Source organism: Dipodomys spectabilis, unplaced genomic scaffold (genome assembly GCF_019054845.1).
Source record: "Dipodomys spectabilis isolate Male_0828 unplaced genomic scaffold, ASM1905484v1 ptg000085l, whole genome shotgun sequence".
NCBI lineage: Eukaryota > Metazoa > Chordata > Mammalia > Rodentia > Heteromyidae > Dipodomys > Dipodomys spectabilis.
The window spans coordinates 3,273,067-3,297,330 of record NW_024870762.1 but is presented as its reverse complement, the minus strand read 5'-3'; the positions used below and the strand labels follow the sequence as shown (position 1 = coordinate 3,297,330).

The following is a 24,264-nucleotide window of genomic DNA, read 5'->3' as shown; positions in this document are numbered from 1 at the left end:
CAAGGAAAACCAACTCAAAATGAGTAAGTTGATTACTCCCGATTTTAATTATGAAGTGCAAAGCGCGGTTCTGTTACCAGTGTAGCGTCTGCACCTCCGGAGAGGCATCTTCACAGAGATGCATTTGCCTCTAAGACACTGAAGCTTCCAAATGCGGACTTTAAAAAAATTCAAATCAGAGGATCCACCTAGCCAAACCTGTTTTTTAAGCATACCACTTACTCTGGGCGTCCCCATCCCAGATTTCCAGTTATAACGTGTCAATGATCCATGTCCTCTAGCATGCTGGTCACATTCTGCTGACCTTGTTCTGTCATTTGTCTAGGACCTTCCCTTTAAAAGTGAGTATTAGAAGAAAATCCTGGGCCTAAGGAACTCAACTCCCTCCTTATATCATTCCTAAATTGTGTTAAGTCTCAGCAACTTCCATCTCCTAAAAACAGTGAGGACATTATTTTTTTTAACCTTGCCTGGAGAACATATATAAATGAGTCTCTACATTTTCTTGTCCATTATACACAAGGACCCAATCCGGATCAGACATTTTCCTAGTGTAAACCATACTACGTTGGACTGGTCTGTGGAGGCAGCCTGAAAACACTGGATTAGAACTGTACAGAGAGGAGTCCAGTCCAGGTCTTTCCCAGCATCTCTCTCTTTTGACCTCTGTGACATCACCACCACAACTGCCTGTGCTGGCAGCAGGAGGGAGTGTGAAGGCATGAACCAGTCCTCTGCTCAAAACAAGATGCTCAAAACTAAAAGACTAAAAGAACAGGAGGCTTACTAGGCTAGGAAACTGGACCAGGGATAAATTAAGTCAAGTTCATTGCTGACTGAATGAACTCTGCCTAATCTGAGAGAGATCCCAACACTGGAACCCATCCTCAACAGAACAGAATGGCTGCTTACATCTGTTTCCCTCCTGCCTGCAGGCTGCACACTACTTTGGACCAAAGAACATGCTCAAGTTCTTCCTATTCCTTTATGTGGCACCTGCAACCTCAGGGGATCCAGTCCTGGAATGAGCTTCGTAACTAATTTAACCATGTCCTCTCCTAAGATAACTGGACAGCAAAAGGCTTGCTGAGAAGCCCTGTACTCACATTTTAGATAACTCTGCAGTTTGCAGAGCACTCAAATGCTTTACCCTTGGAAAACCCAGCGCTGGCACCTGTGTGTTGGTTGTTATAATTGTGTGCACATGGCCAGAGAGGGCTTGTTGGTTTCTTATCTGGCTGTGGGTTGATGTGAAAGCCTGGCTCAGCTGCAGCACACTAAGAATGGATGTTGCTTGCAGTTCAGAAGTTTATTAGGGAGAAGGTTTGTGCCAATTGTTCATATGCTTCATCTCTACAACCCTGATGTGCTGACTGGTGGGGGCAAGTGGGGGAATTACTGCTCTGCTGGTCACTGGCGATGTTACCCAGGAAGATGATGGGCTTTCCTCCTGGATCCAAGGTGCCAGAGTGCCAAGCCAGTAATATCAGAGAGACTCCACCTTGGTTTTCACAGCCTGGGCTGGGGAGATGAGGTTTTTTAAGATGTCAGTGTAGTAGGGACCAAACACCTGCTGATTGTGATGTGTGAGGCTGACAAACTTCTGGCCCAGTTCTGCTAGTTCTGCTTCAATGAGAGTAAGGCCTCCAGGAAGGTCTAACAGAGATCTCTGCACACCAAGAACCAAGCAGCATTTGAGAAACAAATGGATCCGCTGATCTGTAAGCAGGAAAAGACAATGAGAAGGGAAAGGGATCGCAGATTTCAGGGTAAAACATTGGCCCTAAACTCCACTCAGGCCTGTTCTAAGTAAATTGAGATATTCATCAACCTGTGCATTCACTCGTGGAAAAGAAGATTTGCTCTGTTTGGCAAAGAAGCTATCAATGACAAAGCAAAAATATTAAAAAAAAAAAAAAAAAGATAAACTAGTGAACTAGTAAATTTCTGAGAATTCAAGATTGTTAAAGCAGGCAGCAGATACTAGGATTTTCATTAACAGGAGGCTCTTAGGCTGAGGTTCAGGGCAAGCTGGCCATGTTCATGGTCTCTATTCTAATGTGGGTATATTCCAGCATGGGAAAGATAACTGCTATGGTTCTCCCTTCCTTGTTTGAACAGGGGGATAAAGGGATTTCTTGGACTGAAGTCAGTAGGCCAGAGTGTCTTGACCAGGTTAGCTGGATAGTATCTCTCACCCAGAAGGCACAAATTCCTGATTATGAATCTTCCTCAGAACCATAGTCAGATATACCCCCATGTGACCTGAAAGGCATATATTTTTAACCCAGCAAAACGGTGACTTCATTGCTCAGTAACTGGCTTCCTGGGTTGGGATCCCTCCCATGTTCTTAGCACCCACAGCACTCACCAATGACGCTACGGACACAGTTCTCCTTCTTGGCAATATTCTGGAGCTGTCCCATCAGAGATGTTGTGCTGTCGCTGCTCAGAGCAGCAAGACCCATGATCTTGAGGCTTTGGTGGATTTCCTGAGATACCTGTTCACTCACACTCTGCATTGCCTCCTCAGGCCTAGATTATGAAAGGGAATAAGCTGGCACTCGGTATGTAGTCCTGACAGATGCACGGACACTCAGGAAGCTACACACCAAGGTTAGGCCCACCCGAAAGAAGAGTCCCAACCCCTGACCCACGGCCAGCAGCAGGACCCATTGGGCAGCTATGTCTTCAGTTGATACCCACTGTTCTCTCTACATGGTGCCATGTCCTTCTTAAAAATGAAGATAACCATAAGCCAATTCTGGAAAATGGCTTCATTCTGCCCTAGGACCCATTTAGTATTCTTTGGTTCTTTAAGATTTTTCATGGTCATTTGTACTACATGGCCAATTATGATTACAAACCTGGCCTTCTTTTCTTTTCTTCTGAAGTCCTGGGAATCAATCCTAGGGCCTGACACATGCTAGCAAGTGTTGGACCACCGAGCTATATCATCAGCTCTGATTCTTCTTACTTTGTTAAATGACCTGCACTTACTAGATGCTCGATCAATAGTGCTGACAGACTGCTCTTGCATCCAGCCCTCCATCCTCCCTCCAGCTAATAATGACTTGGCAGCAAACCATCCTCTACACTACCTTTCTTAGAAAGCCTACCTTTTTCACAAGCCTAAGATCACTTATGGAAAGAAACCAACGTTCACTGTCAGTAGTTCAAAGGGCCTTTCTGTGGTTTATAGTGGAGAGCAAGCAATAATTCATTTTGTGCTTACTTCCTAAATGCTACATACCACTTCAAGTTAAAAAAAAAAAAAAAGATCTCTGCAGCTTACCTGGAATTAAATTCCTCCAAGAGGGACTTAGTGATGCGTTTCAGTTTATCCACAAACTGGGGTGAGCCAAACAAGACACTTCCAGAGAAACTACTGGCCACTAGCAAGACCGACGCCAGGATGGTTAACTGGTGCAACTGAGACTCTAGCTCCTGTAGCCGGGTTCTATCTGTCAACAGGGTCTGTGGATCAGGGAAGAGGAGGCTGTGGGGAGAGGCCTGATTGGAGCCCTGAAGACATCAAAAGGCAAATCCTCCCTTCTTCCTACCTCGGGGAACTCTTCATTTGCAGGGTCCCAGAGAAGGAGGTTCAGGAAGCCCTGGGACAACACCATTGCAGGGTTGAGAGGCTCTTGGTTATTGGCTGCCTCATTTGGAGAGGGGCCAGCTGCATTGGCAGAGTCGGAAGCATCAGGACAGGTTGGTGGCGCAGTGAGGTCTGCTGCTGCCTGGGTCAGCCATTTGGTGGTGTGATTGAGGAGGCCTAGGACAGGGAGGATATGTGTGAGCATCTTCAGCATCTTTGATCTCTGGGGATTCAAGGCCACCTTCTCCTCAGGATACACTCCTGCTTAATACACGTTTGGGATCTTCTTTCTCCCTGTCCTGACTTGAGGAAAAAACTTTCTATTCTTTTTATTTATTTTTTAACACACTGATTTTTTATTGTTATTATAAAGATGATGTACAAAAGGGTTACAGTTAAATTACATCAGTCAGGTAAAGAGTACATTTCTTTTTGGACAATGTTACCCTTTCCCTCGCTCTTTCCCAGTTTTTCCCTCCTGTCCTCATCCACAGGCTCTATAGTTCATTTTGGACATAGTGTCTAGTGACACTTTCTATTCTTGAAGAGGCTCAGAATCCTCTCAGGAGTCATATGCAAGGCCACCCCTTCCCACTTCTGCCCTCACAGTGAACATACTAGGCTGCTCGTTGAGGAGCTCCTGGAACACAGCACGCTCGTACTGGATGGAATGCTCCTGGGGCTGGGGTTGGAGGCTCTGGATAGTGTAGTTCACCATGTCCATTTTCATCAGACCGAGAACTTGGAATATCCCCCTGACATGGAAGAGAATATAACAGAAAAACCTTGTGAGGGGAAAAACCCACACCAGTGATTAAATCATTGTTAGAAGGGAGGGATTTCCAAGCTGACTTAGTTCTAACCCTTCATTGACAAAGCTGACGAGGGGTCCATGATCCTGATGCGTTTAAGTGGCACAACAGTATCTGCTAAGTCTCACTGCAGACCTTGCCTGTCTCTTAAAAGGGATAACCAGAGGCAGCAATACACCAGTATATCAGCAGTCCTCGCTGGGAGGTTGGACTGTAGGTGATATCTCTCCTGGCTCTTTGGACCAGCCATTTTTTTCTAAGGATAACCAAAATACCCTGTTTGAAAAGTTCATCTTTGGAAAAGAAGACGGGGAAAAAACTCAAGCAGATCACAATTAAGAAGATCACAGCAGTACTGTCTGGTTGACAGCAGGGAAGAGTTAGTTGTGACTATGGTTATAATCTAGTATCTGACCCAGTTTTTCACAACCCCAGAGACTGGGGTGGATTTCAGGGGAAATAATCAAGTTTCATACCTCAATAGCCGAACTGAGTCTGTAATGTTCTCAAGTTTCTGCACTGCTTCATCTCGAACTGGTGCACACAACAAAGTCATTACGTTGAGAATGTACTTAGAAAGGTAAGCGACATTCAAGGCTCCACGTTCGGCTTCCTGCTGGAGGAAATTCATGTCCAAAGCTTCTTCAATCTCAGTTCTTAGGCGGTTTTGGCGTGGTAATAGCAGCGACAACAAGATCTGCCCAGGAAAGATAAAGGGAGATGCATTCTGCTTAGAGGCCCAAATCTGCTCTAGTGGGCAACCCTTTTAGCTACAAGACATTCCAAGGATTCAGAGTGTAGGTTCCTAAATTTCCTACAGAAGATTTTTCCTTGTGTTTAGGAGCCAATGATAAAAGTTTAAGAGGATCCATTACATAAAATAGTATACTGTTTTCTAGAAAGAGTGAGATTCTTAAAACTTGATAAAATTGAGAAGTGTAAACTTGATAAAATTGAAAAGTGTGGTAAAAATGAGTGTAGGGTACAACAGATGTAAATGTATGATAGTGATGAAATCTTTTCATTTTAAAAGCTAGGTATGTTTTTAAATCATTTTATTTCAGAAGACAAAGGTGAACCAGGCCATGCAGTTTTAATGAGTCAACCTCAGAATACAGGTTCCTGATAAACAGGAACTCTGTAGTTCCATAATAGGTACAATGAAGGCTTGATTGGACTAGTGTGTTGATAGCCAAGATAACATTTAGCAATGAAAGTTGCTCCATAATATCTATTCAGTTGGTAAGCTATGACAGTGACAAATTTAGTGCCTCTCTGTTCCATGTCTATGCTTCAGTGCCTACTTTGTAAAAATGGCATTGGCCCCTTGCAGTAGAGCTGGTTGGCACAAGGCCTTCGCATTCATCTGCAGAGGGTGCTTCTCCATAAGAAGGGAGCTCTCTTTCCTGGCTCTGGTGTATGCTGATCAGCAAGTTTCTATATCATGCAAGTTTTTCTTAGGTCAAAAAACTGTGTGGTTTCTGTTTCTTGATTGTACTATGACTGATTCACAAACTGATACAATTGGTAGGAATGCATGAGTTTAGAAGCCCATGGTCACATATGCATTGGATCTGATGAGCAATAGGTTGGAAGTACTGTAGATGCTATAAAAAGAGAGGAGCAGATGAGCTCCAGAGGCCTGTACCCTAGTGCTTTCTGGAATGTCAGTGGTCTGGAGCATATCAAGGTAACAATCCCTCCAAGATGGAAGACGGGCTTAAACTACATACCATGAAAAAATGGCACAATACTGGATAGGCCTTTTGCATTCTCACCAAAAGTGAGCTTGCTACTCTACTGTCTCACTTGGGATAAAGTTGTGGATTAGAAGTGAGTACTAGAGCACTCTGCGGCACCTTGAAATGCAGCCCAGCCATTCTATCATCTTGGGCTTTGTGATCAAGCAGATCCAGCAACTTGTGCAATGTCCATAGAAATTAAGGCTGTGTACAGAGTGTCTTATAAGCACCAATAAGGGAATCATAACGCACACCTCTAGATTTTCAAAAGATTTTGGAAAAAACAGCTTCTGATTTCTTAATAGAAAGGCCTTGGTAGAAAGGAAACACCTCGTGACCTGAACTAACCACTGTATGATGACCTGAGCTTCCTGTTACACAGTGTTTAATATACCTAGCCAGTAGGATAAGACTGGACAAGCAGCAATCTATCGTCTAATATAAAAGGGCTATAAGCAGTGAAGCATTTACTGAAACTGGCAAAGGAGACAGAATGGAATAAGACAGGAAGGCTGTGAAATAAAACTTGGATGTTGGCAAATGATTTTTCAATAACAAAGCCAAGATGACTTAATAGAGAACACAGGGTTAAACAAGGCTAGAAAAACTAGAAATCCACATGCGCAAGAATGAAGTTGCACCTTTACCTTAAATCATATAATTCAAAATGGATCAAAATCCTAAGCATGAGTGAAGACTATGAAATACTTAGAAGAAAACATAGAAGTAGATAGTTACAGTCTTGAATTTGGCAAGATATTATAGTGAAAACACAAGACACTAAAGAAAAATGAGATAAATTGGACTTCATCAAAGTTAAAACTTTTTTTTGCCAGTCCTGGACCTTGAACTCAGGGCCAGGGTGCTATCCCTAAGCTTTTGTGCTCAAGGCTACCGCTTGAGCTACAGCTCCACTTCTAGCTTTTTTGTTGGGGGTGGGGGGTCAGTTGTGGGGCTTGAACTCTGGGCCTGAGTGCTGTCCCTCAGCTCTTCAGCTCCAGACTAGCTCTCTACCACTTGAGCCACAGTGCCACTTCAGGCTTTTTCTGTTTATGTGGTGCCGAGGAATTGAACCCAGGGCCTCATGCATGCAAGGCAAACACTCTACCACTGAGCCATCTTCCCAGCCCCACTTTTAGCTTTTTGATGGCTAATTGGAGGTAAGAATGCCACAGACTTTCCTGCCCAAGCTAGCTTTGAACTGCAATCCTGGTTTCTTAGCCTCCTGAGTAGCTCATCTATTTGGGTTTGGACTAAGGACAAGGGAAATATGGATGGAATGAACAGATGAAGGAGGGAACTACAGATATTAGAGCTTTGTGACCAATTAAATAAAAAATAGAACTATAAATTGTTTGTGTTTATTGTATATTAAACATTAAGTTCATCTTCCAATTATTTCATACACAAGTTGGAAATTAACTTTGCATTTTAGTCTGCAGGTAACAGGTTCTTCTCTGGCTCTGTGATTGAATGGGGGTGGGCAGCAGTGATGGACACAGGAACTGTGTGGGCAATGGGGCTCAGTTTGGAGAAGGATGAGAGCTTAGAAGGCAGATAGCTCTATTACTAGCTAGAAATAGAGGTATTTGGCTTTGTGGTTTCTTTTTTAATGATTTTTGATAAGGAAATTAATTATGGGACTAACATCTCATCACCTTTGATATGCTGTAGTGGTTTAAGTTGCAAGTCTTGTCCAGACTTAAAGGGTTACGATTATACACGGGTATAGAGATTGCTGTGGGTCACCAATACTAAAAACACTGGAAAGGGCTTAGAGCTCTTCATGTTGGTTCCTGTGTACTTACTAGCAGAAGCCTGCAGTTCTGTGGCTTCACTAGAACTAACTCCTGCAGTGAGTTTCTCCAGTTCTGCTTCTGCCATGGGTGGTGGTCAGCAGCTCACAGACAGCCCCTCCCCTGGCACCATGTGCTCTCTCAGTGATGGCCAGTACTTACTCTCCGTCCCCAAAGGACAGTGGATACCCCTTTCTATTTGCTATTCCAGATTTCTTTAGAGACTTTTTTTTCCTTCTTATTAGGCAAGTCCTCATTTCTGCAATTTCCTGCTGGAATTTTATGTTAAATCTTCCCTGTTATTGTCTGATTTGTCTTACTGATTCCTAGACCAGTTCAGTTAGGATTTGCTAGCCACTGCCCTCCAACAGCTGGGGATGAACAGGTGCTTTACATCTACCAGTGGAAAGTGAGTTACTTACCTCTCTAATTTCTTTCAGAAGTTCAAGAGCACAACTGAAGTCAGGAGGCGTAGCTGATAGCTGCTCTTTAAGGTGGTCCCAAAAGTCATTGTGCATTGTCTCCTTGACCTTACCTTCCAGACTGAAAGAGGATTAAATGAGCAGATTATTTTCTCTACCCCAAAACTGTTATGGGGTCCTATTCTTCTAAATCCCAAACAGTATTTGATATAGAAAAAAAAAATCATCATGTTGACAAATGCTAGAAACTGAATGACAGCAGGGTTGAACAAGCTAAGGCTTCAAGGGCATCAGTAAAGCCTCTCTGAGGCGCTCCTCATGGTCCTAGAGAAGGCCTCCCTGTGCAGCAGGAAAAATGTGGAGTAAGTCAGGCTGAGTTTCAGCACGGACTGTTTAACATCTAGACAAATGACCTAGTTGCTGAATATATGTGGCACTGAATTCGATGATCTTTCATTTGCTCATACTCCTAAGGTCTAGGAAAAGATTCTTCTTCTTTGATAACACCTGAATGTCAGAGATATTTCCAAATCAGCCAATCTAAAATGAATTCACTATCCTCCCTGCTCACACCTATTCATCCCACATTCCCAGTCTTAGTGTCATTGTCATCTAGCCAGATACCAAAGCTAGACAATCAGTCTTCTGTTGTTTTCCTTAAGAATACAAAATGTAGCCAAGTGCTGGTGGCTTGCCTATAATCCTAGCTACTTGGGAGGCTGAGACCTGAGGATCATGGTTCAAAGCCAGCCCAGGCAGAAAAGTCTGTGAGACTCTTATCTCCAATTAACTACCAGAAAACGTAAAGTGGTGCTGTGGCTCAAGTGGTAGAGCACTCACCTTGAGCTGAACAACTCAGGGACAATGCCCAAGCCCAGAGTTCAAACCCTACAGCCCACCAAAAAAAAAAAAAAAAAAATTACAAAATGTAAGGGCAATCCAGTTTAGAAAGAATCTTTCCAACAAATGGTGTTGGAACAAGTACACATCCATGTATGAAAAATGAATTTCAATACATACCTAACATCCTTCACAAAAGTTAAAATAGATCATAGGTATAACAGTGAAACATAAAATCCTAAAACTCGAAAGTTATAATAGGAGAAAAATCTAAGGAATCTTGTGTTTGTCAAGTACTTTTTAAAGACAACAATAAATGCACAATCCTTATAAACTGTTAAGTTAGACTTCATTAAAATGAAAAACTTCTGTTCTATATCTCAGACACTTAAAAGAAAAAAAAAGACAAATCACAGACTGGGAGACATATCCTTTAGTGAAGGATATGCATCCAAAATACACAAAGAACTCTTTAAAAAAAAATCAATAAGCCGGGCGCCAATGCCTCATGCCTTCCTAGCTACTCAAGAGGCTGAGATCTGAGGATTGTGGTTCAAAGCCAGCCTGGGCAGGAAAGTCAGTGAGACTTTTCTCTCCAATTAACCACCAGAAAACTGGAAGTGGCGCTATGGCTCAAGTGGTAGAGTGCTCGTCTTGAGCTGAAATGCTCAGGGACAGTGCCCAGGCCCAGAGTTCAAGCCGCACACTCAGTAAAATATATAATATCATCAGAATTGCTAATTAAAATAAGGACATTCCCTTATACCCTACTGAAATGGCTGAAACCCAGACACTGAGGGCACCAAATGCTGGGGAAGATGCAGAGTGAGAGAAGACTCGTTCAATGCAGTAGCAATGCAATGGTTTTTGAAGGCAACTTGGCAGCTCCTCATAGAAGTAAACATAACCTTACAATAGGATCAGCAGCCACACCTTGGTATTTGTCCATATGACCTGAAGACCTATGTCTATTCATAATTGCTAAAGCCTGGAAGTTTTCAATATGTCTTCTGGTTGGCAAATGGATAAACACCATGGAGTATTATTTTTTAAAAAATTAGCTGTTGAGTCATTAAGAAATATGAGGGGGGTTGGGGAAGCAGCTCAGTGGTAGAGTGCTTGCCTAGCATGCATGAAGCCCTGGGTTCAATTACTCAGCACCACATATACAGAAAAAGCAGCAAGTGGTGCTATGGCTCAAGTGATAGAGTGCTAGCCTTGAGCAAAAGAAGCTCAGGGACAGTGCCCAGGCCCTGAGTTCAAGACCCAGGATTGGCATAAAATTAAAAATTAAAAAGGAGGAGTTCCACATTAAAAAGAAAGAAGTATAAGGAAGGTTGGACACTGGTAATCCTAGCTGCTTAGGAGGCTGGGATCTAAAGATCACAGTTCAAAGACAGCCCAGGCAGGAAAGTCTGGGAGACTCTTTCCTTCAATAAACTACTCAGAAAAAGAAATGGCACTGTGACTCAAGTGGTAGAGCTCTAGCCTTGAGCACAGAGTCTCAGGGACAGTGCTTAGCCCTAGGTTCAAGCCCCAGGACCAGCAAAAAAAAAAGAAAAAAGAAAAAATGGAGGATGTAAAACACATATTGTTACATGAAAAGAAGCTAATCTGAAAAGGCTATGGCATGTATCCAACAGTATGACACTCCAAAAAGGCAAAATTGTGGAGCTGGTAAAAAGACTGTTAGTTCCAGGGACCGGAGGTTGAGAGAGGGATGAATCAATGAGGCATAATAGATTTCCGGAGCAGTGGACTCACTGTGAATTACAGAACAGTGGATATACATCACTTTAAAAAATACAGAGAAAAAAAAAAAAGAAAAGAAAAATACAGAGAAAGTATAATACAAAAGTAAACCCTCGTGTCACCTATGAACTTAATATTTAATCAGGTTTAACAACTGTGCCCCAATAAAATAAGAGTAAACAACAGGGAGGGGGATAGGAAGGAACTTATGGGGGCTCTGTGCTTTACAATCATTTTTCAATAAATCGGAAGTTACCCTTAAAAAACAAAACTATTATAGCTGGGTGCTGGTGGCTCACGCTTGTCATCCTAGCTATGCAAGAGGCTGAGATATAAGAGATCCTGGTTCAAAGTCAGCCCAGTTAGGAAAGTCCCCAAGAGACTCATCTCCAATTAACCACCAGAAAACCAGAAGTGGAGCTGTGGCTCAAAGTGGTAGAGCACTAGCCTTGAGCAAAAGAGCTTGGGGGGCAGCACCTAGGCCCTGAGTTCAAGTCCCACAACTAGCAAAAAAAAAGCCTATTGTACACATGTCAGTTGCCATGGTGAAACCTGTTCGATTAAAGTGCATGAAAAAAAGTGAGGGGGAAAAAAAAGGATGAAACCTCTTTGAATTGTTTAAAGGAGAAAGAGGCATCAGGGAGAATGATGGTGGTGATAGTGTTTGGTGATAGTTTGATAGTGTGCATTGTATGCATGCATGGAAATGTCATAATTAAACCTCCCTTTCCAATAATACACACTAATAAAAAATCTTTTTTAAGGCATCACTGGTGGCTCATGCCTGTAATCCTGTATTCAAGAGGCTGAGATCTGAGGATCACAGTTCAAAGACAGCCTGGGCAGAAAAGTCTCCACGAGACTCTTATCTCCAATTAAACACTCAAAAACAGGAAGAGGAGCTGTGGCTCAAAGTGGTAGAGCACTAGCCTTGAGCAAAAAAGAGCTCAGAGACAGCACCCAGGCCCTGAATGCAAGCCCCCCAACCTACAAAAATAATAATAGCGCTGGGTGCCAGTGGCTCATGCCTGTAATTCTAGCTACCCAGGAGGCTGAGATCTGAGGATCGTGGTTCAAAGCCAGCGGGGACAGGAAAGTCTGAGAGACTATTATCTCCAATAAGCCACTAGAAAACCAGAAGTGGTGCTGTGGCTCAAGCGGTAGAGTGCTTGCCTTGAGCTGAAGAGCGCAGGGATAGCGCCCAAGCCCAGAGTTCAATCCCCACGACTGACCAAAAAAGAAAAGAAAACCAGAAGTGGCGCTGTGGCTCCAGCAGTAGAGAGCTAGCCTTGAGCTGAAGAGCTGAGTGACAGCCCTCTCAGGTCCGGAATTCGAGTCCCAAGACCGACAAAAAAAAAAATGTGTTTTTCCTTCATATCTGCCTACATTCTCCCACTTTTCTCCCTAACATGGAGACATTTAGGGTTCAATTATATGGTCCTTTGAGTTTTTTATTTTGTGTAAGTCCTGTGTACTTGCATATTAATAAGTCTGTATGCCTTTCTGTTAGCCTTTGTCAGTTTATTTCATCAGACTCGATCAAACCTTCAGAGGGCAAGCTTGAATTACTCTGCAATTTTGGCATAGGCAGAAGAGTAAAATCTCTGTTCATTCCTAAGCTTGCAAGTGGAATCCTGGTAAAAGTGACAAAAAAAGCCAGCAAAGAAAAGCACGTTTGCCTAAGTCCACTCTCTCAGACCCCAAAGTCTGCTCTCCCAGTGTTGTATGAAGTGTCGTTTGAAAGCTGGCAAGCATAGCTGTCTGCTTCCCTTTCGAATGTGTGAACAGGAGAGAATGTATGAGCACTAGTTCTTGTCTATGTGAAATCAATAGTCTATAGTCTTAGATGTGAAATAATGAGACATAGAAGTCAGGGTTAGAATAAATAATCCTTTAAACCAGATCATTCAGATCTCGGGGCCATCATTTGAATGTCCCTTCCTCTGATTGGAGTTTCATTTCCTTAGTCAATTTCTTGCGCTTAAAACTGCTTTTACTACAAAGCACCAAGTCCTCACTTGGGCCCACAAGCTCGCTAAAGCAGGATAAAATCTAGGTATCCATGCCTCCATTTTGCATGTCCCTTTTCCTCTGCAGTTACTCAGGATTCCAAGAACAAGATAAACGTCTTTATGACAAGGTAACAAACTGTAGAGAACAGTAGACCCTCATGGGACAGGTCACCCCCAAACTGAGGTCAATGACCTGCGGTGATGAGGCTGCCCCTGGGATCTGGGCATCACTTGCAATAGTGGCAGAGATAGTAAATGCTCCGGGATTGCTTAATTATGCATACCTGCGCCCTGTCCCAATTGCTCCTCTCCATATATCCGATGCTGAAATGCTCAAAGAACTCCTTTCCCTAACCCTCACTACTATTCATTCATCTCTTTAACTGGCCTACTGGGTGAGTGTCTGGACCTGCCATGTTGGAACCTCCAGAGTGGGGCCCCTGGCCTGAAACTCTGGTTACAAGCTCAGAACATCTGTAAAACATCTGTTCTGAATGCGAATGACTCTTAGCTACTGGGGTACCCATTTGTTAGTGATTCTCATTTCTACGAATAGCTGTGGTATTCCAGTTTGCCTTGTCCACCTATGGGGCCTATTAGTGAAGGGGCCAACCAGAAGGCTGGGAACCTCAAGAAAATGGCCAGACAGAAACGTGAGTTGCGCCCCATTCGCAGCAAGCATACCGACTGTTGCGTTGTCTAAGCTCTTCTTTCTTTTTGCCTATCTTTACGAGTGGTCTGAGTCTTGAAAAGGCTGCACCTTTTGCTTCCTCTTCTGAAGACCTTGGTTAAAGCCATAAAATATTTTGTTAGGTTTTTTTTTCCTTTTTGTTTTGTTTTTGCTTTGGGCAGGTACTGGGCCTCGCACTTGATAGACAGGCACTCTATGACTTGAGTCGTGCTCAGCCCTTGTGAGCTTTGGTCTTAGGTAAAAATTAATTTGAATTATCTTGTGTCACCTGCAGACATACTTTTGGTTTAGAAGTCTGGCATATATTCAAAGCATAAGAATTTTTACCCTTCTCTCCTAAGCTGCAATGGAAATAGTTATTCTGAAAGAAATTGCTTTATTAAAACATCTCAAACAGCTTTAAATGGGATAGAGAAATTTTTTGTTTTCCATGTTAGAAATAAACTCCCAGATATAAAAGAGAAAATTGATACAGTTGGACAAGTGCCAGTCCCTTTATCATGTCAGCCTGCAACCCAGTGCCTGCCCCAGGAGACTCCTGGCCACTGTGAGATCCCTTAAGGCAGTGGCAAGGCCCCTCACCCTCTGAGGATTTTGGCCTACTCATGCAGCCCCAAGATCAGAAGCAGGTTCTCTCGGATCTGAATCTCTGCTCTTCTGCATTGCCTCCCTAAGCTCTGGTTCTTTGAGGCACCACAGGTTACTTTGTCCTGTGAGAGGGCATAAACTTCTAGGGGAATGGCAGCTCACTGGCAAAAGCTGTGATTTCAAAGAAGCGGATTGGATACTGCTGTAGGGACAAACGTTTCTTTGTACTCGTAGGCAAGAAAAACCCTCAGCTTATATATTGGGTCAAATAAAAAGGCACAGTAAATGGCCACTTATGACAAAAATCATTGGCTAAGACCTCCGAGCCCAAACCCAACTTAATGGTAGGTATAGTAACTATTTGGAGGCTACTGGAGTGACACACACAGCAGAGCAAGACACCTGTGGAAGGACAGGCTGACAAAGGAATGGGCCTGTGCTTGATGCTGGGTTCCCCACCCACCTCAGGAAGTCGTGGCACAGTGACAGCAAGCTGCACTGTGTCACGCACTGCCTAGCATAACCCCGTGGCGTTTCTATTGTGGGCTTTAACCTCCCCTGGAGAGACCCAAGATTCAAAGGGGGGAAAAAGTGATCTCTAACTTCTAAAGCCTGTATACTAAGCTGGGTTTTGGTGGCTCATGCCTATCATCCTAGCAACTCAAGAGGCTGAGATCTGAGGATTGTGGTTCAAAGCCAGCCCAAGCAGGAAAGTCCATGAGACTCTTATCTCTAATAAACTACTCAGAAAAAGCCGGAAGTGGCACTGTGGCTCAAATGGTAGAGCACTAGCCTTGAGAATAAGAAGCTCAGGGACAGAATCCAGGCCTTGAGTTGAAGCCCCAAGACTGGCAAAAAAAAACAAAAACAAAACAATACTAGACCCTAGAAGATACAAATGCTTTGTTGGCTCTACTGGCTAATGCTCTTTCCCCTGAAGGCAGTAATCTACTTAAGTAAGTGACATTTCCAAATACCTAGCTAGCTAATGAAATTGGTCACCAATGTTCAACTTCCTGGCACTCAGCTATTCAGCTATTTTATAGAAGCTTCTAGATTTTCTCCTACGTTCATACATGTCCTTTTAAAATCCTGTAGTGAATTTCTGCTATTTTGTATCACCTCTGACATACACTCACCTGAAACCCTTCTCTGTGTTTTACCAGATATCCTTCACACTCTCTCTTGGAAGCAATGAATTGTCTTTGCCTTTGAGATGTAAATTTCTTTTCTAAGTCATAATAAAAGTTGAGTATTCCTACTCTGAAAATCTGTCATCTGAAATGTTCTAATATTCTGGAAATTTCAATGGGCATTGTACTCAAAGCCTTCAACCCCTTCTTGTTTTATTTTTTCAAAATAGGGTCTTGCTTTATGTCCATGCCAGCGTAGGCTGCTGGGGATGACAGGTGTGTGCCGTTGCATGGAGCCATTGTGCTTCCCCTGTAGCTGGGATGGCAGGCGTGTCCTACCATGCCCAGCCACTGGTTGGGATGTAGTCTCTAAAACTTCTTTTTGCTCAGGCTGGCCTTGAACTTTGATGCCCTGATTTTTGTCTCCCAAGCAGCTATGATTAGAAGCTTGTGCCACAGTTCCTAGACCAAACCAGAGTGTTTTTAAGCACCAAGCTACTTCCTCTAAGTCTGAGATCTGAGAGTACCACATGTATTCCAACAAATACTGTTGTGATTTATTCACTGGTTAAATAACATTTGCTTCTTGAAACTCTGATTCTAATAATTATAACTTACTACTCGTCTGTTTAAGCTGTGCAGACTTCTCAAATACAAATACTGTTAAAAATGCAACTGAGGTGCAGCAATGGCAGACATGTTAGCATGTAAAATGGTGGGTTTGATTGTCAACACCACAAAAAAGTTTCAAGTCTGATGAGAAGCCCTTACTGCTAGGTACTGTGCCAGAGGAGTGAAATGGAGAGAGTAAAAGAGCCAATACCTGCTCAGAGGTAAAGTCTTCTCCTCCGCACATGTATCATGATTTGTCTCAACCTTGTTGTCTGTCTTGGAAACTTCAGTGACTGTCTCTGTACATAAAGAAATTTAGGGTGAATACATCTGAATTTGTTTTCATCAAAGATTTACTCAACCTCAGGAGATTTGTGTCTGACTTGCTTGACCACACTAGTTATCTGTGTTCTGAACTCTGCCCTCCTGCAGTACAGGAAACTCAAGAGTAGTCTAGCACAGATGGGAGGAGGATGACCAAGTTGATTTAAAAATCAAATCAAATGAAACTCATTAAAAATCACTCCTTTAAAAATAAAATTGCAGGGCTAGGAAGGTGGATCAGTGGTAGAGCGCTTGCCCTGAATGCATGAGGCCCTGGGTTCCATTCCCCAGCACCACATAAACAAAAAGAAAAAAGCCGAAAGTGGTGCTGTGACTCAAGTGGTAGGGCTGAAGGACAGCGCCCAGGCCCAGAGTTCAGGCCCCACGACCGGACCCAAAAAATAAAAAATAAAATAAAATTGCACCAGGTGCCAGTGGCTCACACTTATCGTCCTTGCTACTCAGGAGGCTGAGATCTGAGGATCGTGGTTCAAAGCCAGCCCAGGCAAGAAAGTCAGTGAGACTCTTATCTCCAATAAAAACTGCTCAAAAAAGCCAGAAGTGGTGCTGTGGCTCAAGTGGTAGAGTGCTAGCCTTGAGCTTTTACAAAAGGTCAAGGACAGCCCAAGCCCTGAGTTCAAGTCTCAGGACCAGCACACACACACACAAAAATAAAATTTTCAAAATAAAAAGTTGAAAGGGTTGGCCCTCACTTAAACTAAAAAAAAAACCTTTGAATCTTTGTGCTTGTGTAATAAAAGGAAAAAAAAAAAGTGAACTGTTTCTAAGTGGATGTTTGAAGTTCTCTTTATTTCTGAAGTCTCCAAAAATAGTTTCAGCCAAAATGGCAAGATGTGATCAAATGCATTTACAGATTCACTGCCAATTTTTTTATTTTTACTTTTTTGGTTGTGGGGCTTGAACTCAGGGCATGGGCACTGTCCCTGAGCCTCTGTGCTCAAGGCTAGCCCTCTACCACTTGAGCCACAGCACCACTTCCGTTTTTATTTTTGTCAGTCATGGGGCTTGAACTCTGGGCCTGAGCGCTATTCCTCAGCTCTTCAGCTCAAGGCTAGCACTTTACCACTTGAGCCACAGCTCCACTTCTGTTTTCTGGTGGTTAATTGAAGATAAGAGTCTCACGGATATTCCTGCTTGGGCTGGCTTTGAACCGTGATCCTCAGATCTCAGCCTCCCAAATAGCTAGGATGACAGGCGTGAGCCACAGGCACCCAGCCACTGCCAATTCTTAATGCTAAATGAGAGTGGAAAAGAGATCTTAAAAGGAGGAGTGAACTACAACCTCTTACTGAAGGGACCAATACAAATAGTTTGCCTCCGCTGTTCCATTTCTTGAAGTAACAGCAGTAAAGAAGATGACTCAAAAAGTAAAGATAAAATATAACATGTAAGATTTTTTAAAAATCCAGATCCCAAGGACAAACAAATAAGATGAAGTAACAACCTGGTCAACCTACTATGCAATGCATTTCAAAAATCTTCTAAAGTAGGTTTACTGAATTATCTTACCTATGTACTGATTCATTTAAATAACCAAACATATATACAAATAAATTGGTTCTGGCATGCCTAGCAAGAATGAGACCAAATTCAAAGGCCAGTATTGCAAACTAACAATAACAACAACAAAAATTTACTAACAGGGCTGGGAAGGTGGCTCAGTGGTAGAGCGCTTGCCTTGCATGCCTGAGGCCCTGGGTTCCATTCCTCTGCACCACATAAGCAGAGAAAGCCAGAAGTAGTGCTGTGGCTCAAGTGGTAGAGCGCTAGCCTTGAGCTGAGGGACAGCGCCAGGCCCAGAGCTCAGGCCCCACAACCGATCCTCCCCCCACCCAAAAAAAGAAAAAACCCTACTAACAAACCCTCCCCCGCCCAGACTAGACCGTTCACCCCACATCCAGGCCCTGTGGGTTGAGCAGGCGCCGCCGCCGGCGGCCTGCAGGGCGCCCTTTTCTTATCCAGCAGCGACCCCATGCGGCCACAGGCGCCACGACACCAACTCCACGACTCGGCTCAGGCTGCGGCTCGTGGACAACCTGATGGGTGACTACGCCCTGAAGGCCGGCCGGCTTTCCGGGAGACAGAGCATCACCCGGAGGCCGGACCTCCCGCCTGTGCCCCAACCCGAGCCCCAAAGACCCCACATCGGCCACCGCGCGGAGCTCCACACGAAGGCGGCTTCTTCCATGCAAGGCCTCTGGTCCCTGGGGCCCTCGAGAAGAGCGGGGACGGGAGGGGGGGCGCGTGGGGGCGGGGCCGGGGCTGCGTGGGGATGGGGAGGCGGGAGGCGCGGGAGCGGGGGGGCGGGGCGGGGACGCGCGGCCCGCCCCGTCCCCCCCCCCCCCCGCCCCGGCCTCGGCGGGACGTACGTGGGGCGGGGGCCTGGGGGCCGCTGTCCTCCTTCCGGGGCGGCCCTGGCTTTTTCAAAGGCTCCCGCGAGCCGGTCTCGGCCACGCCGGCGTTCTTCGGGGGCACGCTGTCTTTCACGTCCGGCATCTTGCTGGTGATATCTGGATTGGGGAGAACGGACCCGCGGGGGCTGTCAGGTAAAGCCCTCCGCCCCCCAACTTCCCGGGGGCGGCGATCCAGGAACGTGGACGGCGCGGGGAGGGTGGACAGCGCATCAGGGCTTTTCTGGGGTCACACCAGGGGCCAAGGCGCCGATCGGAGCCAGAGAGGTGAGCGTTGGCCACAGTGAGGAAACTGAGGCAGCCTGCGCTTTCCCCCGCCTCGCTCACCTCCTCCACCGCCGCTGGCCGCCCTCGCCGGCGTCGTTCCGCGGCCGCGAGGCCCCTCTGGCCCGTACCATCCGGCGGGCGGCGGGAGGGGGCGCTGGGGAGGGGACGGCCGCGACCAGCGCAGCCGCGGGGGCCCCGGGCCGGCGCGGCACGTTCCGCCGCCCCCCTCGCCGGGGGCTCGGTGGTACAGTCCGGAGGTTTGGAAACAAACCACCGGCTGCCGTCTCCAGGGCAACGGAGCCCGCACGTGCTAGCCGCCGGCCTCCCTCGCGAGCTCGAAGCCCGGCAGGTCGGTTACAGCGGGCCGCGCGTTCATTGGCTTCTAGAAAGTTCACCTGCAACTCCTCTGGGCGGGAAGGATTCTGTGCGGCCTGTTGCAGGTAGCTAGAGAAACAGCGAAGCCCAGAAGGCCGGCGGGAGGGGAGGGCCGCCCTCCTGGAAACCACCCCCCCCCCAGCTGAGGCGCCCTTCGGCCCTTCCCGCCGGGCTCCGCACCCGAGGCTGGCCCTGCCCTGGGACCCGAGGGCTGCGCCTCCTGCTCCTCTGTCGCTCCACCCCCCCCACCCCCGCACACATTTTTTTCTATTCCTGTAATGAGTTTTGAACCCAGGCCCCTGTCTTGTGCTAGACAAGGGCTCTACTGCTTGAGCCACATCTGCAGGGCTTTTTCCTTTTTTTTTTTTCCTTTCCAGTGCTTTTTTGCTTTCTTTTTTTTTTTTTATTGTTGTTTTCCTTACTTCCCTAACAGCTGACGTTACACGCATGAGGCCACTTCCTTGACTCCTCCTGATTCCAAGTCTGCTCTGTCACCTCTGGAGTGAGGTCAGGACCAAGGGAGCCCCACACCCACAAAACTCTGAATTTGTGGAGGGAAAATGAAGCTCTGTACACATTGACCCACCCTTTCTCATCCAATTTTAAAAGTTTGCTTTTAAGCTGGGGACTGGTGGCTTCCACCTGTAATCCTAGCTACTCAGGCTGAGATCTGAGGATCTCAGTTCAAAGCCAGCCCGGAAAATCAGCCCCCAATTAACACCAAAAAGCCAGAAATGGAGCTGTAGCTCAAGTGGTAGAACATCAGCCTTGAGCAAAGAAGCTAAGGGGCAGTGCCCAGGTCCTGAATTCAAGCCCAAGTACCAAGACACACACACACACACACACACACACACACACACACACACACACACACAGAGTTGTCTTTTTAAAAAGCCATTACTCTTGTTAGAGTGAACCACTTATTGTGAAGTCCGAAGTTATAAAGAGGCTGAAAACATTTTTAAAATTCTCTACAACTCAGAACATAAAGGGAATAGCCTAATAAAAGTTAGTTTATTGGTGAATACCATAAAGTATAAACTAATATATATAACCCTGCTCTGGGCTACTCCATGTTATAAAGCAACAGTTTTGACCTAAGTTACTCCAATTTCAATGTCAGGACAGAATGGCTCCGCATCTTGTTTATACAAGGAAACAACCAGTATGCATATGAGCATGTCCCTTAGCTTTTTTGCTCATGGCTAGCCCCCTACCACTTGAGTCACAGCTCCACTTTAGGCTTTTTGCTGGTCCACCAGAGATCAGAGTCTCATAGACTTTCCTGCCTGGGCTAGCTTTCTAGCCACAATCCTCAAATCTCAGCCCCTGAGTAGCTAGGATTACAGGTATGAGCCACTGGCCAGTGGCTTTTGAGATGGACTCTTGCTTTTTGCCCTGGACAGCCTGGATTGGGATAATTCCATAGCTGGGATCATAAGCATGTACCATCAGGCCCAACTACTAGTTGAGATGGGTTTTCATGAACTTCTTACCCAGCCTGTCTTTGAACCATGATCTTCCCAATCTCACATTACATTTACATGACACTGCTATAAACTGTCCTTACCAAGGCCTGCTATTCCCTTCAGCAGTTGATGACTCTGATAGCAGTTGATAGACTCTTCAAATGCCTTCTAACTCCAGATTCTCCAGTAGGATTTGTAGGAACTAAGTAAGACTGCAGGAACACTTGGGTGGGTGGGTGGGTAGATACTGCAGCTAAAAGAGAAAAGGTTGGGGAGAAGGGAGGAATAGCAGGGAAAGACAAAATCAGTTTCCCAGGTCCAGACTAGGTTCAGCATTTCATGATCTGAATCATTAATAGCTTGAAAAGTAACCAGGCAAAAGCTAGAGTGGGGGAGGAGATAGGAAGAAATAGCAAGAGATATACTCTGCCTCCCGGGGGTCTTAGTTAATAACTGATTTTTACTTAATGGTTTACACAGTGCTTTTACATTGCAAATCCACATCATTGGTGAGCAAATAGGTAAGCGAGGTCTTGACCTTGGATGGTGGGCTTTTCCTTAACTCACCATCCACTTGACTGACTGAAAGCTATCTATAAGCAAGGCAATACAATGTACGATAGGCTGCTAAGCACCTGGAATGGGGGGAGGGGGAGGTCAGTGAAAGGGTAAGCGATCTCCTGGGTATTCAGCTGGGTTCAAGTCCAGCTTCCATCTGGGGATTTTTGTAGGATCCTGGGATTTACCCCACCTGTGGTCTCTTTGATTTTCCTTCTACCTCAGGACTCTCCTAGTGGTATAATTGGATTTATCTACATATGTCTATTATTCAACAGCTAAAGTATCTCGGGGATAACCCAACACTTTCTCCCATTGACGTACACATACCAGGAGTGGAGGCATGGCTCCGGTGGTAGAGCTCCAGCCAGTAAGCAAAAGTGTCACATACCAAGTTCAGGTCCCTGACTGGGACTAAATAAATAAATAAAAATAAAGCACATACCTCAAAAGTCTTATTTCTGCTCCCACTGAAGCATGCTCAAAGCTGAGATGTATGACTTTTCTGCTCTATTCTACCCATTTGTTTTACTTCCAAGGTCTGTGTTCCCTCCTCAAATCTTTGAGTAGCATATTGTTCTAGAAAGAAGGGCTTGCTTACCCATTGGCCCACCTCTGTATATCCCAGTTGGGATATGCCCCAGTTTGAAGATAGTCTATAGGAATTTCAAGCCTGCAACTAGAATTTTCTTGTGCCTCCAACATCCACTATCATAGAGGAACTAGAATCCATGCTGGACACTATGAGCTAGTCTCCTTTATTAAATACTATTCTGTGTCCACTGACATTCTGCAGAAAGTCAGTCTTCACAAAGACATTCTGAAGAGAATAGATGGAGACAGACACAGGAGAGATTGTTGTAGGCAGCTGCAGGAGGTAGACTCAGATCTTAATAGAAATCCTGGATACAGATCTGGTAGCTAACAAAAATTCATCCCCAACCCACCCCCCCAACACACACACACAAGCAATTTCCTTTTACAAAGAGCCACTTTGGCTCATTGAGGTTAAATGACTTGGCTAAGGTCGCCAGCCATTTATGGAAAATTCAGAAGAAGAACTCATATTGCTGACTGTTTATCCTACAATGTATAGAGCTAATACCGTAAATAAATATTTACATTTCCTGAAGAACAACGTAAATGATAGGCCAGGGAGTGGAAAAAGTCAGAGACGGAGTTAAATACAGGCCAAGACTGTAAGCAGAGTGCAGCGTCCTGGAAGATAAACAGCTGCAGCAGAGGAGAGGACGCACAGGGAGGGAGAATGTTTAAATGGAACCACTTGGACTCGTGTAAACTGAGACTGACTTCGTGATGGCGTCCCTTACCGCTCAGAACCACACATCAAAACCATTTGCTCTAGTCCTCTGACAAACGTGTTTTCTTCTAAGAGGAGAATGAGGCAAGTGGAGGTAATCTAGGGGTGGCCTTTTGGAGCTCAAAGGATGACAGATGGGAGCACATCTTCAGGGAAGGAAGGCTCAACACAGAGGACAAAGAAGGTTCTGGAAACTGTGTTTTAGCCAAATTGTGCACCCTCATCAACATGTAATATGTGCCACCCATCCTTTGCAGTGCTCTTCCTTCTATCTAGCATGCTTTTCCCTGCTCTCATGCCCTGAGCTTTCCCACCTTCCTGGCTTCCTCTCCTGTACATTTGGCTTACCAGGCCTACTTTCCTCAGAGAAACTTCTAGGGCCCATTTTCTTTATAGTACTCATTGAGCTTTATAATCATGTTTGCATAATTAATTTTTATTGAAATATGTCTGGCTCTCCTGGGAGAAAAGGAGGGACGTCCAGACGGGAGCCGTGTGACGCTCAGGTCCCCTCTGCGCCCAGAAGGGCAGCAGGGGGCAGTGGAGGCACAGGAGAAATCTTAGATTCTCCCTCTGCTGCATCCCCCCCCTCCCCCAGCAACCCCAGGTCAACAGCAGCCACAAAAACTGACTTGAAAAAGTCCCCCAGACAATCCCGCCTTGTGCCGCCAGCTCCCCACTTAGAGCCGTTTCTACAGAAGCACAGTGAGCTGGTTTTAAACTCCGGGAAAAACTGGCAGGCTCTTTGTGGGTTTAAAAAAAAACACACACCTAGTTAGAGGGACAATTAAACCTTTATGGGCCCCAGAATGAACCTACGCAGACGTAAATAAGGGTCACTCTTCATGACTGGAGAACCCACTTTCTGGCCACAGACGTATTTTGTCGCCATCGCAGGACGGGGCTGAGCTCACGTCTGATCGCCGTTTTGATCCAGGCAGGTGACAGGGAACAACGGGAGCCAAGTCACAGCGTTGACCTGAAGTTTGGCACCAGTCCCCTCTCTCAGAGACGGACGCAGCACAGGCCCCGGGCTTAGCGGCTCTCCATACATCACGCAAACTCCCCAAGCCTTTCCAGAAGAAGATGCCAGGGGTTTCTGGTCAAGAAGATTCATCTTGCTTCCTCCCTGGGTTGCTCCGGGGGGTGGAAAAAAATAAAATATTTGCCCATTTGTCAAAGTCCAGACTGTTCTTCCAACACAAGACAATGTGTTCACGCATTTGCAGCCCAGTGTCCTCGAATGGTCCGAATGAATTTTGTTTTTTAATCCAATAATATCATTAGATGCGCCAGGGGGCTGTCTTCTGAAAGGGCCGTTTGAGCGAAGTCTTTTGTTCAGCGGAGCCTTTTCTTTTGTAAGGCAAATAATCACCGACCAATTTGTTTTCGAAATCTGAGATTTCACACGGGAGACTTTCTTCAGCTTAGACCCACGCGAGTTGGCCGCCTGGCCCATTTGCTTTTCTCTCTGCCTGGGGTAAAGACAAGGTTTTCCTCAGTAGACATGACTGAGT

At 45.3% G+C, this 24,264-nt stretch overlaps 1 protein-coding gene and 1 long non-coding RNA gene across 3 annotated transcripts; one reads left to right on the top strand and one right to left on the bottom strand.

Annotated features, from left to right (window-relative positions):
• Positions 1-1,262: 1,262 nt before the first annotated feature.
• Positions 1,263-18,886, bottom strand: Tcp11 (t-complex 11). 2 transcript variants are annotated; one of them, XM_042683855.1, is made up of 9 exons: positions 18,707-18,886; positions 16,213-16,300; positions 8,374-8,494; positions 4,890-5,110; positions 4,220-4,356; positions 3,564-3,778; positions 3,296-3,477; positions 2,372-2,535; positions 1,263-1,719 (listed from the first exon to the last, which is right to left on the bottom strand). In XM_042683855.1, exons 1-9 carry the CDS (start codon positions 18,840-18,842, stop codon positions 1,487-1,489), a joined length of 1,497 nt encoding a protein of 498 aa, XP_042539789.1. In that variant the 5' UTR covers positions 18,843-18,886; the 3' UTR covers positions 1,263-1,486. The 2 variants fall into 2 exon arrangements, with proteins under 2 accessions (XP_042539789.1, XP_042539788.1); XM_042683854.1 differs by lacking the exon at positions 18,707-18,886 and adding an exon at positions 13,662-13,760 and having other exon boundaries at positions 16,213-16,295.
• LOC122111122 lies at positions 18,818-23,755 on the top strand. The gene is made up of 2 exons (XR_006147989.1): positions 18,818-18,892; positions 23,685-23,755. It is a non-coding gene; the product is annotated as an uncharacterized LOC122111122 (long non-coding RNA).
• Positions 23,756-24,264: the final 509 nt, after the last annotated feature.